Raw genomic sequence first — 17,507 nt, forward strand, 5'->3', positions numbered from 1 at the left:
TTCATCACTTTAAGTATATCATGCCACTCCCTTCTGGCTTGCAGAGTTTCTGCTGAGAAATCAGCTGTTAACCTTATGGGAGTTCCCTTGTATGTTATTTGTCATTTTTCCCTTGCTGCTTTCAATAATTTTTCTTTAATTTTTGCCAATTTGATTACTATGTGTCTCGGCGTGTTTCTCCTTGGGTTTATCCTGTATGGGACTCTCTGTGCTTCCTGGACTTGGGTGGCTATTTCCTTTTCCATGTTAGGGAAGTTTTCGACTATAATCTCTTCAAATATTTTCTTGGGTCCTTCCTCTCTCTCCTCTCCTACTGGGACCCCTACAATGTGAATGTTGCTGTGTTTAAGATCGTCCCAGAGGTCTCTTAGGCTGTCTTCATTTCCTTTCATTGTTTTTTCTTTATTCTGTTCGGCGGCAGTGAATTCCACCATTCTGTCTTCCAGGTCACTTATCCGTTCTTCTTCCTCAGTTATTCTGCTATTGATTCCTTCTGGTGTATTTTTCATTTCAGTTACTGTATTGTTCATCTCTGTTTGTTTGTTCTTTAATTCTTCTAGATCTTTGTTAAACATTTCTTGCATCTTCTCGATCTTTGCTTCCATTTATTTTCCCAAGGTCCTGGGCCATCTTCACTATCATTGTTCTGAATTCTCTTTCTGGAAGATTGCCTATCTTGGTTTCATTTAGTTGTTTTTCTGGGTTTTATCTTGTTCCTTCATCTGGTACATAGCCCTCTGCCTTTTCATCTCGTCTATCTTTCTGTGAATGTGGTTTTCGTTCCACAGGCTGCAGGACTGTAGTTCTTCTTGCTTCTGCCTTTTGCCCTCTGGTGTATGAGGCTATCTAAGAGGCTTGTGGAAGTTTCCTGATGGGAGGGACTGGTGGTGGGTAGAGCTGGCTGTTAATCTGGTGGGCAGAGCTCAGTAAAACTTTAATCCACTTGTCTGCTGATGGGCACGGCTGGGTTCCCTCCCTGTTGGTTGTTTGGCCTGAGGCGACCCAACACTGGAGCCTACTGGGCTCTTTGGTGGAGCTAATGGCAGACTCTGGCGGGGCTCACACGAAGGAGTACTTCCCAGAAGTTTTGCTGCCAGTGTCCTTGTCCTCACGGTGAGGCACAGCCACCCCCCGCCTCTGCAGGAGTCCCTCCAACACTAGCAGGTAGGTCTGCTTCAGTCTCCTATGGGATCACTGTTCCTTCCCCTGGGTCCCAATGCACACACTACTTAGTGTGTGCCCTCCAAGCATGGAGTCTCTGTTTCCCCCAGTCCTGTCAAAGTCCTGCAATCAAAGCCCACTAGCCTTCAAAGTCTGATTCTCTAGGAATTCCTCGTCCCGTTTCTGGACCCCCAGGGTTGGAAGCCTGACGTGGGGCTGAGAACCTTCAATCCAGTGGGTGGACTTCTGTGTTATAAGTGTTCTCCAGCTTGTGAGTCACCCACCCAGCGGTTATGGGATTTGATTTTATTGTGATTGCGCCCCTCCTACCGTCTCACTGTGGCCTCTCCTTTGTCTTTGGATGTGGGGTATCTTTTTTGGTGAGTTCCAGTGTCTTCCTGTCGATGATTGTTCAGCAGTTAGTTGTGATTCCGGCGTTCTCGAAAGAGGGAGTCTATTTAGTGTTTTTTTTAAGTACCACATCCCTAATTATGATACTGGGGTAACTCAGTGGCATTCATAGAAATTTGGCAGCCAGTGAAATCAAACAGCAAAAAAGTGTGATTCGCTACCACAGAGCACCTACTATGAGCCCAGCATTGCTCAAGGTACAAACGCAACCAGTTTCTTTAAAAGAAAAATCTATCCCAAACCTCATCAATAATATATAGTGAAAATTTAAGTAAGATTATTTTTTCCCTTTTTGCTCCCAGCTGTCCAAACAAAATCTGCATAATTAGGAAGGAGCAGCCCTGTTAAATGAAAAGTTTAAAATGTAAAACTTTAAAAATCCTATTACAATTTCATGGGATTAGATTGTTTTTATGTCACAAGTAAATTGGATGTGTGTTGCTCTCCTCCCTAAGATGAATAAAAAACAGTTTTTAATCAGGTCCTTGGGGATTTGGCGTGGATTTAGGAATTTTTTATTTCATATTCATTGTATAAGGTATCAAACTCTTCCATTTGGGACCTGAATGTGTAAATTTTTAATATATGACTCTTAGCTGGCATTTTTCGATATACAAGACAGAATAATTTAAGCCTAGTCTTCCTCCTAGAAGGGACATTTTGTTCTAAAATTGTTGTCCTTTAAGTTCAGCAAATTGGAAGCTTGTTTTCTAAAACGACATTTTTTAGGCTGTAAGAAACCGCTTCAAATTAATATCAATGCTTCTAATGCTCCCATCCATGTGACATGGCTTAACGGGTGGGAGGAAGGTAAAGAAAGAGGTACTTGGGGGACCAGTTTCCTTAAATGACCCAGGATAACAACAAGAAAACAGCAAAACCTTCCTTTTTCTTGTTAAGGCATGTAGATTCAGGAAACCCATGTCACTTGTTGAAACTGTCTGTGATTTCTAGCGTGTTTGCCTTGCTATTTGGGAAGACTGTCCACTTGCTCATTCATTCGTTCAAGTGTCAATGGAACATCTATTGAGTGCCAGTCACCGCTCTGTGCTGGGTATCGGCAGGGGACAACAATGACAGCAACAAGAGACAAAAGTCCCTGTCCTCGTGGAGGTCACATTCTGGTTGGGGAGGCAAATAAGTAAAGTATATAATACATTAGGTGGTGAGAAATGCTTGGAGGAAGATGACGCAGAGGTGGGGTTCAGGGAGCACCAGGATGGGAACGGGGAACTGGAGTTTCGATGGCGTGGCTCAGGAAGGCGAAGGTGGCACCTGAAAAAGGACTTGAGTGACAGTAACTGATGTCTCATCTCTGCCCCCAGACCATTCCGCTCTCTTCCCTTCACCTCGGCCATGTACTTTGGCTTGAAAATAACTGTCTCCTCCCCAATTACCAGAAGTACACAACAGGCTGGAATCATGCTCATGATAGGGAAATTGGAGGGTTTTGGTTAATTTGCAGGGAGCAGAATTGGGTTATTGAGTTTGGGTTGGAATCTACATATTCCAATTCCTTCTACTCTAGGGCCTGTTGCAAGAGACTGAATTTACAGCCCTGTGTCTTTGATAGGCTGTGCTCCATCTAATCAAAGTATAAATGGAATGACTATGAAAAATTCTGGCTGGCTTTGGTCACCGGTGAAGACCAAACGCATTTATTTTTATTGAGAAGTCATTAACAATAAGATACCATTATCCCCTTCACCAAAATATTATTAAGCAGGGACAACTTTAATTTCTCTGTGAGGCAGTGGTTTTCCAGCCCAAGTGAGTACAATCTTTTTTCTCACACTGACCTCTGTTGTCATTGCTTTATCTTCAGTGAAACTCAGATTCTGCCAGAACGGTGTGCAGGATGTGAAAAAGAGGGTGTGTGTGTGTATGTGTGTGTGTGTGTGTGTGCACGCGCTTATATATATTTCTTTTTTTTTTAGTCAAGACCAAATAAAAGGCTTAAGGTGTAGTTCCACGGTGTGCCCAATGTCTTGGCAAATGTCTCCATACTTTCGACTAGTTTTATGGGTTTAAATTTCACTTAAGTGTCCAAAAGCTTGTTTTAGTTTTAAGATGATCAAAGCATTGGGTTATAGCCAAGCACCTACTGAGCAAATCACTAAGGTTTGTCTTTTCAACAGAAGAAACAATTGAGGAGGTTTTAGAAGTAAGACTTAAAAGCTTTCCCATGTGCGTGCAGTAAATAGTTTGCTAATTCTTTAGAAATCACTCAGAGCACCATGGAGAAATTGTCAGCTGAGGGCACAGTGCTCAGAGGGGTAGGTGAACCTTGGTCCGCATTTCCCACTGGGAAGTCATACCTGGTCCCCGATGTGCAGGCACGAGTTCCTGTCCATCAGGCCCTTCAATATCAGGCCTGACACAGAAGCCCTCAGGGCACAGGGGGCTGCAGAGGAAGGAACTCGGGCTTTGGATCCTATCTCTGGCATGGCTGGTTTAGGTGAGTACCAGCCATTTATTCAACTGTGAAATGGAGGTAACACCCGCATCTCCTAGGTGCAGGTTACAGTCAGTGCGACAATGTATACGGTACAATTCTCACAGACTGAATTTGTACATAGAGCAGGCACCCGATAAATTAACGGTGGCTGCCACCGCAAAATGCGAATAAGGTATTCAAGCATCTCAGCTGGATCATCGCCTAGAGCGTGCACATCTCGGTGGACAGAATGGAGACCTGGCACAGTGCTTACACAGTTCATCTGATGAGGCCCATCGCTCACACCCGTACATTTCTCTCTATCCCTCTCCCTTTGGGAAACATGTTTCCAAGTTGCCTAAAGGACCCTGCAATAATAACCAGTACTGTTCCCAAGCAGAGCCCACCGCCCGCCCCCCCATCCCCGGCTCAGCTCATCTCCGGAGATAACCGACCTCCTGAAGCTCCTGGCTGCATCACCAGCCGATCTCACTCAAGAACCGTTGCTTCTCCTCGGAGCCAACCCTAAACATCCAGGGGGCTATTGATGTTAACATTCTAATTTTTCTCAGAGAGCCCTTGGAGGCCTATCCCCATCCAACTTGTCTGAGTGTCTCACATTGTATATTCTGACTAGGTTTTAAGAACTGCTGGAACTGACTTGGGGTTGGTTGCCAAGATCAAAATCTCAACTGTGGGTAGAAATGTTCTTTCCCACACAATGTACCCTTGGTTATTTGCATCTCTCACTCTCCTGGGCCTCTGGACTCGCCGTCTTAGCAGCACCTAGTTCATCACTTGCTCCGGCCCCGCTGCATTACGTAGTGAGGCCAAAAGGAGCTGGATTCACCGGCAGCGATCAGGAAAAAAAGGGACACAGAGAGAGACAGAGAGAGAGACAGAGAGAGAGAGAGAGAAGGCAGACACAAGAAACACAAAGGGCCAGCTTGAACTTAGAGGGGAAAACACGTTTGTGTGTTTGTTGCCTGTTGTTTTTGAAACTCACTAAGACATGTGTTGTCCTTGAAGAAATTCAGAAATTTCAAGCACTCCTCCAGGTCGTTTCCACTGTTGTTGCAGTCACACCAGGGGGCCACGCTGAGGCTACTGGAGTCTATGTAGTTGGGGGTCATGACTGTACCTAGAAGAGTAAAAAACAAGGCGTTTTATTCTTGTGTGATGGTATAAACTTTCCTAGAGCCTAAAAAGAAACAAATGTTTCTCTGACAGTGGATGCACCGTGGATAATTACAAACATTGCGTTTGCTGAGTGGAAAATTAGGTTAAACAGTGCATTTTTTGGCAATTTATCTTGAGCACATAAAATAATTTACACATTTACTTAAAAAATTCTAACAGAACTCCTTGAGCTGCACTTAGGGTGTTTTTTGCTGCACAAATGGTATGGATGTCATGGAGGAGGGGAGAAGTAACTTAGAATGCATGAGCTGCCAAATCCCTTGCATTTTCTTGAAAATGTCATTAATCTTCATAAATAGATAGAGCTGGTTTTACACATCTTAAAAAATCCTTTTAGGACTTTGCCTCTACCTCCCTCAGAAGCAATAGGTTCCTTCAGAGTAACGCAGAGAAGCTTAGAAGCTACGCTTATGGGTTACCCCACATTCTGGATGTATACAAGGAGGCCGCTGCTCACTAGACTCTCAACTGATTCAGTGTTCCAAGTTGTGATGGAATTGGAAATAAACAATGGAAATTCTCTAAGCCAATGGCTCCTAGAGTATTGTCTTAAGAGTCCTCAAAAGTCCTCAAAGAAATGCTGGGTGGTCACTCTTGCCTACATCTTCCTGTGTATTCATTGTTCTTCTGATGAGTTCTGTACTGGCACAAATAAACAATGTGTTTATACTTAGCACGACCCAAATGTCTTCTCCTGGGTGGCTCACACCAGGCAATGCCTACTCATGCCAAGAAGCCTTCTGTTTTTATACAGTTTGTGGAATTAAGAAGTAATAGGCAGTCCAGTGAGCCACAGGATATATTTGGTTCAGAAACAGAAAAAAAAATTCTTTTTAAGCTCTTCTGGGTCAAGGGCATATCTTCTTTGCCCTACATTCCTTATTGACTTGAACTAAATAATGTCCCATTATACCTCGGGATGAAAACGTCAACCCACAGCAGAGAGAAGCTTCTAACTTGGGGTGAGAAAGGAACGGGCACCCCAAAAGCTGAGTGAAGAGGTTAGAGTATGTCTACTAAGCACCCACTGTGTGCCTGGCACCAGAATGGATCCCTGACATTTGGAAGAAGTAGGAACAAGCTTTGTCCTGAGAGAAGTTAGAACCCAATGACCAGAGTGGAGGGAAAGAGTTGGACCCAAGAGAGAAATAAATTTTGGTGCACAGAATGCATTGTCTCAACCAGTTATTCCCTTAAATAATGAGGATTTCATCATCCTCAGGCCAGAAACACCTGGCAGCCCTGAGGCTTGGCACCGTATGGAGTATTTCATGAGCATGTGCACCTAGAAGGTACGGACTGAGGTGTAAATAGTGGTTATATCCTGGAGTGGGGCTGTACATCTTTAACATTGTCTCCTTTGCGTTCTCTGTATTTAAAAAAAAAAAAAAAAACTCTTTACAATGAGCACTCCTTACTTAATTCAGTTATTTCTTAAACCTGTAATTCCATAGTTGCTAAATAATCCTACTAGGGACTACTTTATTTAAGAAAAGGGGAGAGTGAATGCGAATTTGGAGGGCTGACTTAAGTGAGATAAGCTCATGGGACCTATCCATGAGGATGGGCAATAGCTGGTGAATGGTATTACCCGAGAGCACAGGTATCCCTGCAAAAAAAAGTTGGGATGAGTGTGCACGCACCTGCAACATCCCTGCATTAAGTACAGTCAGTGATTTTCCCAGCGGCTCTGGCTGAAGACACTCTGGTGACAAAGAATTTGGTCTGTGCTGTCACTCTTGGTGGGACCTTCTTTCTGCCTGGTGACTTGTGTGATCCTGGCAGGCGCTCACACCCTGGCTGAGCCATGAGGCTTCTGACAACCGTGATTTCCCTGATCCTTCCCCAGCCTTCATTACCTGTTGCTTCTCAAACGACAATCGTGAGCGAGCCCTGCCACCAAGGCTTCTGCAGCCCTGGTGCCCAGAGCCCTTCCTTTCCTCCTGCTGCCCCTGTTTATCCTTGGGTACAGATCTGCCTCTCTCTGTCCCTCTTCCGACTCACACTGGTGCCTCATTTATTTGCACTGTTCCCCTGAATGCCAAGAACCTGGTTCCTCTAACACCTTAGGTCTTGAAAGACAGAAAACACTATTTCTGCTATGTCTGTTCTCAGGGGAAAAAAATTAGGCGAAACACCCCCTACCCACCAGGAGCTGAATTACCCAGAATATTAATGGCGAGCAGGACCCCCAGTGTTCAGGGATTTTCTTTCCAAAGGGCCATTTCTGGAAAACAGCCTTTCTGACTTCCCCAGCCTGAATGACTTCCAAGTTCCCTCTCTCCAAAGTTCCCCAATACAATTAACTTGGTTTGACTTGCTCTCCTCTTCCATAACCACGCTTTCCCCCCTACTTTTTTTTTTTTTTTTTTTTTTTTTTGCGGTACGCGGGCCTCTCACTGTTGTGGCCTCTCCCGTTGCGGAGCACAGGCTCCGGACGTGCAGGCTCAGCAGCCATGGCTCACGGGCCCAGCCGCTCCGCGGCATGTGGGATCTTCCCGGACCGGGGCACGAACCCGTGTTCCCTGCATCGGCAGGTGGACTCTCAACCACTGCGCCACCAGGGAAGCCCTCCCCCCTACTTTTGTTCTGTGCGGTCAGTTCTCCAACTGAGACGCTTCCCAGGTCTTCACACTTGCTGCCTTCCAGTTCTTTAATAATCCCTGCTTCCTGCCTTTGCGCATCCATTGAATCCATTTTCCTCCTTTTTCTTCCCCCCTTCTTCAGAGGCGAGTCCTAAAGGACCCAACATCAAAACACCAGCACAGAGCATTCCTAGGAGATTTTTACATCCACAGGGAGCGGCAGGCTACAATGGAAGGAGTCTGAGTATTTGTAAACCAGCATTTTCTCCCATCCCATGTCTCCCCAGTCTTACCAATAAGCCCCGAGTAGGCGAGGAGGCAGTCAGCGTAGTTTTCCTTCAGGCAGCTACTGACAGACCTTGACTCCGGATGGCAGTTGGTAAAAAAATCCACCAGGCGAGATCTGCAACAGGAAGAAAGCAGGGGGTGGGGAATAGGCTTTAAAATAGCCTAAGCTTCTGGACAGACATAACTTTTCTTTACTCCTTCCTTGATAGGCCTTTTTCCACACCAAAAAATACAGAGAACGTGAACTCTTACAATATTAGCATCCTCTCTTATGCGCGCCCCTAACCGTCCCCTCGCCCTCCTGTGTGGGCGCCTTGCAGAGAAGACTTCAGGGCCTATAACTGGAGAAATCTAGATGCTTTGAAGTTTCCATTCAATATTTATTTCTGACTAGACTTATTTGCATCTTTAGGAAATGTGCTTCTCCACACGCTCACCGGAGGTCCACACTGGGAAAATATTTACTTGACACAGAAACATGTCCCTGGCATCAAAACAGGATCCTATAGCCCAACTGCTCCTGTAATTACTCGTGGCTTTAAAAATACGTGTATCTGTCATCTAAGTCATCTCTCAGCCACCACCCCAGGAAGGGGGCAGTGGTTTATTCCAGCCAAGTGATACTGAGGAGGAGCTCGCCTTTCCAGAACTGAAGGGAAAGGCAAAAGGGACAGGGTGATGCTGGCTCAGGGTGCAATTTCACTGTCTGACTGGGTATAGGGGTCCACTGATCAAAGCGAAGCATCTGTCTGCAGCTTGCTAAGCCTCCAGGGGCCAGCGCAGTCCACCCAGAAGACCTGGGTGGTGGGGAAGGTGCAGAAGTGAAGACAGGGCCAGAGACAACACCGGTCTGGGGAGGAAAAGGGCTCTTTGTGGCCAACTGGCTCTTTTTCAGTCTAAAGAGGATATTGTTGGAGAAATCCTGAATGAAAGCTGGGGCACCTCTGAGGTCATCCGAGCAGACCACAGCTCTGTTTCTATGTGAATAACACAATGGGCTTCAAGAGAATTTAAATTATCTGATAATTATGGGACACAATGGACGTTTGTCTTAGCTTTCTTCCCTTCAGCTCACCCGAGTTGCCAGCCAACATACCCAGAGCTGTTTTTACTTCTATCCACCCAAGAAACTGTATTTACTTAGCATCCTTAATGATATAAGCAAGCTTGCCTGGGTGGAGCTGAACAAGGGAGGATGTCTGGAGAACACAGAGGTTTGTAAAAGGCCTGTAGGATGCACATTCCGTGTCCCTTTCCTACAACTTTAACTGGAAGGGGATTAAAAGGCCTGATGAAATTATCTAAGTTCACAGCACATTGAAAAGGATGGTTCGTATGGGATTGGTCTCTCCTTGAACCCTTGTAAACAAGGCGTGTCTGAGCTTCCCTACCTGTGCCAATCTGTACATCCCATATGTCGTGTGCCTGGTTCCATCACGGTGACTCCCCAGGGCAGGTGTTGAAGCTCTGCTTTATTTTCTTTGCACAGCACCTGACACTCCTCAGACAGGCCCTTTAGAACGCTTCCCAAGCAGGGCCATGTGCTGAAGCTAAGTGGCTTGGCAAAATCCTCCAAATGAGGCTCGTGCATATGCCTGTGTACGTGCCTGGATCTCTCCCACGGTCTAAGCCTAGTTGGTGTTTTCTGACTCTAACTGAACACACTGAAAGGCATAAAACCTAGCCATTTCCTGTAGCCTGGTTAAAGGATTTATCTTTCAGGGGAAATCCCTAAAGGTGACTCAGGCTTACTCAACTGGCACCAATGGCATCCAGCTTGGATTGAGTGTTAATTTCAGAAGAGTTTCCCTGGTCATGAAAGTTAATGATCTCATGGCATTGGGCTACTAACTTTGCAAAGGCCAACTGTGGTTCAGGCAGCTGCGACTCCAGTTCTGCACACAACCTGATCAGCTCTCTGACCTGGCAGCCCCGCGCTCCCAGCTGCCCCGCAGAGACGGTCGAAAGGTCGCGCTGTCTCCTAGTCTCCTGTTTCTCGTAGCCTCTTGAGCAGACTATTAACTGAACAGCACCGTGATGCGGAATACTATCCTCCAGCGCAAGGCTAATGCCACCAGATTCATTTTACTTAACAACCTCAGAACTGACTCACAGTTGGACTCTGGAATGAAAGGCTAATTGAGTCAGTCTGCTGCAGAGGACATAACCCTGATTGGGAGGATAAAACTAGATAGACTGCTCTGAGCATCACCCCAGACAGGTTGGTTTTGGAGAGAAGATTGTCAGCACAGATCCCGGTCCTAAGACAAAACCAAGCCAGTGGACAGCAAGAGTTTCAAAATAATCGTGAGCACATGCAGCACAGCTAAAGCACTAGCATTTCCCTGTTTCCTTCACCTTTGACCCACCTCCCCCTGCCATTTATGCTTGGAGACAGGATGGCCACTTTCTGTGATTCACATTTTACAGATAGAAAAACTGACGTCAGAAGAAGTTTATACAGTGGTTCCTGGAGCCAGCTCATTGCGGGCAGACTGGTACCTTTTCACGAATTTTGCGAGTTGGTTAACATCACGGTGGTGGCTTGAAAGTGGCCTTGGTGGGAATATTTACCCAATGGTAATCAGCAAGTGCTACAAATCAGGGTCTTGTGCTGTTCCTGGAGAACCAGTTGTTACATATTTACTGGCACAGTGCTCTTTAAAAGCCAGCATGATGTCGTCAATCGCAGAGATGAAGGATGTGTCGGGTCTTGGGAGCTGAGTCCCAGCTCTTCCAGGACAGGCTTCCTCTCCCTTTGTGTCAAATGGCATGTGAAATGGTGTCGTAAATTAACCTCCAGTCTCCGGTATTTTCCAAAGAGAGAAAACAGTCCTCCCCAAAGATCCTCACATCCCAGCAGCACAGTCCTCTGAAATCTCTCAAAGCAACGTGTGCAAATCATTACATGTATTGACAAAGCCTCTGACTTCCTGCCCGTTCCATTCACTGAATGATGGGTCAAGTGCTTGTGATAATAACGATGAATAAGTTCCCTGTCCCTGAACTCAAATAACCTGCCATCTAGAAGCTAAGAGAAACAAGTAAAAAGATTATAATACTACAGTGGCTAGCTCTTGATAAAAGGTAAGAAAACCTGCTAATAAAAATAACACAACGTGAATGAAGTATTTAGTATATATTAGGCATGCCTTCATACACTTTATATTTTTCCCTGACAACTCTAATAAGGTAAGGGCTATTACTTCATTTTCCTAATTTTACAGAGGGGGAAACCACAGCTTGAGAGGCTGTAATATTGAGACTGAGACTTGGAGGATAGCTAGGATCCTTCAGGAAAAGGTGGAAGAGGGTACTCCGGGCAGAAGGAAGCAGTATGTGATAAAGTAACCATATTCTTAATAATTACGGAGTGTTTCTACCTGCCAGGCACTGATCTAAGTGTCTGGCATGTATTCACATATTTAATTTTCACAACAACCTTAGTAGGTGATGCTATCAGCCCCATTTAACAGATGGAGACACTGAGGGAAAGAGAGGTTAAGTAACTCCTTCCAGGCTGTAGAGCTCTGTGCCGGAGCTGGAATGTGGCCACATTCAGTGGGACTCCAGAGCTGGAGGACATTCTCAACCACTACACCTAACACATGCATCATCCAGAAAATTGTCAGTCGATCACTTGAGATGGTGGGACCATGGGAGGCAAATGGCTGAGTGAAAGAGATGGTGCTGGCAAGATCACCAAGGGCCTTGAATGACCTAAGAGTTTGGATTTTATCCTGAAAGCAGTGGGAGTCACAGAAGGATTTTAAACAGAGAAGTAACATGAGCAGATCTGCAGAGTAGGAAGACTCTTGGGTGTCTCAGTTATTAAGCAAAGATTTGCTTGAGACCTCTTCTGTGTCCCCCCTGCTCTAACAGCGATGAGAAGAGCAGGATCAGGAAACTGGCCAAAGGCAGGAGGGACAATGGTGTTGGAGGCTGCAGCCAGCGGAGAATTGAGGGCCAGAAGGGGAGGAGGGAAGGAGGATGCCCTGAATGGTGGGTGTTGCTAGAATGAAGGTCAAGACTGCAAAAAGGAGGGGGCAGAATCAGGGTGTGAACAGCTCAGTAGACAGTGGTGCCACGGAATGTGGAGGGGGACCCAGGAGAGGACAGTCTGCAAGGAAGACAGTGAGGTGGGCTGTGGGCGTGCTAAGGTCATGGCGCCTTGGGAGTCAAGCGTCTAGTAGGTTGTGTGAGCCCCAGACCTTCATCTGTCCAGTTGCCAACCAGCCCCAGCGTCCCAGGACCGCCCCCTGCACACGACCTCCTGCCCACCCTGGGTTAAGAATCACGCCGTAACCTTTTTCAGTGGCTTCCTCCGCCTGGGCTGCAGTGATGCAAACAAGAAAGCTTACATGGCCAGTGTGGGATTAACAAAGAAATTCCACAACTGCATTTCTTCTGGAGACATGAAATCTCCATGACGACAGCAGTGATGAACCTGATTGTTTTTCTCTAAGAAAATGAATAGGCACTAAAGTAGAAATGTATCTCCCTGCGAAAGAGAAATTTCCCACCCTTAAAGAGAAGAAAAAGGCCGGCAAATGCCAAGTTGGCCTTAGGAAATCTGCTGAAGAGAAAACAGTGGTTTATGCAGAAAATGTCATATTAAAGGAAGCATGCTGCTAACTGGAAATAGAAAAATGATTATAATGATAAAATCTAGGCGCGTCTTAAACAGCAGATGGTCTTTTGACAGTGGGGGGAAAATCATTTACCTCCTTTTTCTGTTAGCATTTTTAGGAAAATAGTGTTACGGCGAACAGGTAAAAAACATACTAGTGGTGCCCAGTTTCACTCATCGTGGATTATTCTAATCCTTTAAATGTTTTTTTTTTCCCCCAGGGCAAATCCCATACTTGGACACAAGCTGTGTGGTTGCTGGAATGGAGACCTGGACAAAGAATTGTGAGATCCTGAAAGAGATCCAGGCTCTGACACTAATAAACCAGAGTTCCTGAACACGATGCTTGACTACTTAGGTCTTGGATTTCCCTTCCACTTCAGAAAGACAGTCTATTGGACACTTGAAGCCACATGTGGAAAAAAAAATCCACTTGTTTTTGAAGCATTCTTATTTTCATCCATGATCCCATTCCACCATTACCCATGATTTAGTGCCAAGGCATTTGGTTTCCTTTGAGTACAGAGACCAGATCTTTTTAGTGGATCCCCTCATCTCACATGCGAGAAAGCTGAGGGCCAAAGAGGTTAAGGTCCTGTTCACTGTCACATGGTAAGTGGTGGCAGAGGGGCCTTCACTGGAAGAGGAATCGCCAACTGCCTGTAACAGCCCTGGAAGGAGAGAGTGAGGAGGGAGCTGGACTTTACCCTGGGATTGAATTAAAGTCGTCAAGTGTCTAATTGCTCTGTGCCTCCCACCGTCTGACCAGCTTTTCTTCAGAGCCTTCTTCCTAAGGTTCCACTGATTTCACAGCCTCAGTGAGTGCTTTGCCTGCAATGCTGGGGCTCAGGAGGGGCCAGAGGGTGCAGACAGACTCTGCCCAAGAGGGTGGTGAGTTTCTCAATGAATGAGGCTCCCCTTTCTTAAGGAGTCTCTGGGACAACACCACTGCCCATACAGGACAGCAAGACTTGCCGATCCACTAGCAACTCAAACTTGGAACAGGATCCATTGATTAATCTGCTCAGGTAAGAAATCACTGGCATTTTTCTCTGAATCCAACGTGAATGTTAGGGCTTTAAAGTCTTGGTTTTCAACTCAAGCCATTTAGTTTCTGAAAGCTTTCTCAATGGGTCAGTTAGAGGAGCCCAAAAACGACAGGCCTGGGAGTGACACGCATCTGTTTCTAATCCCAGCCCTACCTTCCATGGTTAAATACCTTAGTAGGGTATTTAACATCTCCAATCCTCAGTTTTTTCACCTGGAAAATGGGGCCAATGGTATCTAGAGGTGCCTTAAATGGTTGCTGTGACACCTAAGTGACAATTATATAAAGCACCTCGCTCAAAACCTGGAATACACGTTGCCCAATACATTTTTACTTCACATCCCTTCATCTTTTCTCCCCAATTTCTGGTCCATTCTAATGGGAAGCCCTTGCAACAAAAACATCTAGCAAGCTCGACACAGAGAAACATATATCTTTATCTTCTGCTGGCCCTTATATTACATACAGGCAGACCTCAGAGACATTGCGGGTTCGGTTCCAGACCACTGCAATAAAGTGGATATTGCTTTAAAGCAAGTCACACAAAATTTTTGGTTTCCCGGAGCGTAAAAAAGTTATGCTTCACTAAACCACAGTCCATTAAGTAAGCAATAGCATTATGCCTAAAAAAATGTATGTACCTTAATTAAAAATACCTTATTGCTAAAAATGCCAAAACAATTGCAATAATAACATCACAGATCACAATAACAAATACAGCAATAATTTAAAAGTTTTAAATGTTACAAGGATTACCAAAATGTGACACAGAGACACAAAGTGAGCAAATATTGTTGGAAAAATGGTGCTGATAGACTTGCTCAATGCAGGGTTGTCGCAAACCTTCAATTTGTACAAAACACAGTTTCTGCAAAGTGCAATAAAATGAAGTATGTATTTAGAACAGGTTAATCTGTGTAACTGAGGGCTGTAAGTCCGACCAAAACAAATTTGATGAGTCCGAAGCCAGGAATCCTGAGGTGTTACTTAAAGCCTCTCAGTCATATGAGCTTATAGAATAAAAGCATTTTAAGAAAAGCTACGTTTTCCCAGGCATTTATAGGGGGAAAAAACATATTTTTTTCAATGACTCAATAACAGTAAGTTTGTTAATACTGCTAACGTTTTATGCAGAATAAAATCAATTAGAAAAACATGCTGCCCAAATCAGCCCTTGGATGACGAAGCAAGAGCACTGGAATGGTAATTTTCTGGAACAGCGACACAAAACAGATTTTTCCTCTTTCTGTTTTTAGAAAATTACCTTAGCCCTGCTTCTCCGGCAGCCTACTGGAGAGCACATCTGGAAAGCATCCTTCAGCAAATCAGAGCCTATGTTAAACATATTTTGCAGGGGGTGTCTTCTTGCTTTGCTGTTTCCCACTTTGGACTGTACATTCTGGCTTCCCGAAGCAGAGGCCCAGTGTTTGCCAGGGGCAGGCTGTGAAGCTGGGAGGCTTGGGCTGCTCTTCAGAAAGATCAGGTCCTCCTGCTGCCTGGGAGCAAATGTGACCTCTCTGGAGCACCGGCCCTGGGGCAGGTTTGCGCGCCCCAGGCACAGATGCTCAAAGCTCCACTGTGTTCCTCAGCCCCTTAATGTGGGTCCCCACTCCCGGCGGCATGATGAAAGCCTCAGCCAACGATGTGCTTCTTGGTGACTTAGCCAGACCGTGGCCACAAGTTGTTGGGAAATAGAGCCGTGAGGTCCAAGAAGCCCTCAAGACTTGCCTAATGCTTTTGTTTCCTGGGACAGGAAGGCCCCTGTGACCAAGGCGAAATCAATGCGTGTTCCCCCCAAATCCCTGCTCAGCCTCATCCAGATTCTTAGGGAGGTTGCAGCCCATTTAACCAAATGCCCCACACCTGTGCCCCTCACCCTGGGGAGTCCCTGCTCATCTGGCTCCTTGGCAGCTCCCGGCTTAGCACGTGGGTCACAGGAGGCTGCGGTCACTGACCTCTGAGCTTGACCCACGGGAAGATGGAATGCAGGTGGAGCCACGCATCAGTTTAGCCCACGTGTCCTGCTTGGGGTCTATCTCTAAGGGTGAGGGCTCAATGAAAGCAAGCTGCAGGGCAGAGATGCGATGCCTCCTTAGCCTTTCTGATCACATCGAACAGCAGCAGCCCCGCCCCCCCCCACCACCACCAAGGGAAGCCCAGGTCAGCATCAGATCAATCTCGGCATCCCTCAGGAAGTCACCTTGCATGAACACTGACAGCCATCAATCAACATCTTCAGAGCGGCTGACACAGCTTGACAACTAACCTCTACGTGGCAAATCTGGAAAGCAAGTTACGGTAGTTGGCAACGGAACCCATCCCAACCTAGCAGAGCCTGATTGGATGCCCCAGAGCTGCCCTTCAGCTGGGACTCCTCCCTTCCCCCTCCCTCAGCAAATTTCTCCAACGCACACACTGATGGCCACACTCTAAGCAGACCGTAAGTCATCATGGGAGCACAGGCACGTTGCGAACAACCCTATGCTTCGTGGCCAAGTCAAATACGTTGTTTTGTGTTATCGGTGCTACAGCACGTCTCTAGCGCAGAAAATGTAGCTTTGGTGGTACTTGCTATTACAGGAAGAAACTGAGGGAGAAGAGAAATAGGGGGTTTTTCTGGATGATAAAATTATCATTAAGCTCTCAGGTATCCAACAGCTGTCTGTGACAAAGATGCTAAAACTCTTTGAGTAAATCGTATCCAATAAGTTTTCTATATTTCTGCAGGGAATCTTTAGTAATCAGTTTTGTGACTTTTGGCCACGAGGAGGAAAAGAAATAGAAATCTAGATGTTCAACCAATCCTTCGCCAGTAGAACCACGCCTTAAAACTCCAGACCAACACGTTGTGAATTTATTTCATGTAGAATTGTGCAGGTACCTCCACCTTCAGGAGTGAATTACAGAAGTTGCCTTACATTCATCCTGAAATCTAAGAAGCTCTAAGTCAACTGCTCAGGTACCCAGGGCAGCAAAGGTCACCCACCATGCTTCCAGTTACTTATGCCCACTCTTGCTTCAGAAAAAATTTTGAGATGAATTCGAATGTAGCTTTGATGCAACAGAATAAATGTAAAAATTCGTGAGAGTATTTGGGGCCAAAGAAAGATAAGACAGAGGTACAGGTGCAGTCAGTACAAAATGCACACATACACCTGGCTAGATGAAAGCTAAGTACTTGGCTCTGTGCTTTCTAGAAACCACTGGGAAGAGGGGGGAAGTAACTAGTTCCACAATTTGTGATATACCGAAAATCAGAAACAAGATAGATTCTCAGAAGAAAATCTACTGTGGGAGGCCGCACAATGACCCATGAAGGTGTGTACACTCTAGGCCCTGGAACCTGAGACCTAAGGCTATGTCACCTGACATGGTAATAGCACCTTTGCAGATGTGATTAAAGTTGTGGGCCTTGAGGGGGGTAGATTATCCTGCACTATCCAGGTGGGCCCAATGTAATCCCAAGGGTCCTTAAAAGTGGAAGCGGGAGACAGATAAGGAGGTGAGAGTAATACAATGGGAGAAAGACTGGACCAGCTTTTGCTGATTTGGAAGATGGAGGGAGGGGCCATGAGCCAAGGAATGAGGGCAAAAGACAATAAAGTATATTTGCCCCTAAAGCTTCTGGAAGGAACTCAGCCCTGCAGATGCCTTGAGTTCAGCTCAGTGGGATTGGGGCAGTACTCCTGACCTCCAGAACTGGAAGAGAATATGTCTGTGTCACTTAAAGCCACCACGTTTGTGGTA

General features: G+C 45.8%; 1 protein-coding gene across 1 annotated transcript in view; it reads right to left on the reverse strand.

The window, feature by feature from the left end:
• GFRA1 (GDNF family receptor alpha 1) overlaps positions 1–17,507 on the reverse strand; it is a gene marked incomplete at its 5' end in the record, with an annotated part of 66,024 nt that overhangs the window by 32,136 nt on the left and 16,381 nt on the right. The window contains 2 exons of the mRNA XM_089898208.1: positions 5,016–5,150; positions 8,088–8,197. Coding sequence (XP_089754334.1) covers positions 5,016–5,150; positions 8,088–8,197 — 245 coding nt within the window. The remainder of the gene's footprint in view (positions 1–5,015; positions 5,151–8,087; positions 8,198–17,507) is intronic.

This window comes from Delphinapterus leucas, chromosome 16, assembly GCF_059928025.1.
Source record: "Delphinapterus leucas isolate spDelLeu-1000000601 "Yukka" chromosome 16, BTC_Dleu_Yukka2, whole genome shotgun sequence".
Lineage (NCBI taxonomy): Eukaryota > Metazoa > Chordata > Mammalia > Artiodactyla > Monodontidae > Delphinapterus > Delphinapterus leucas.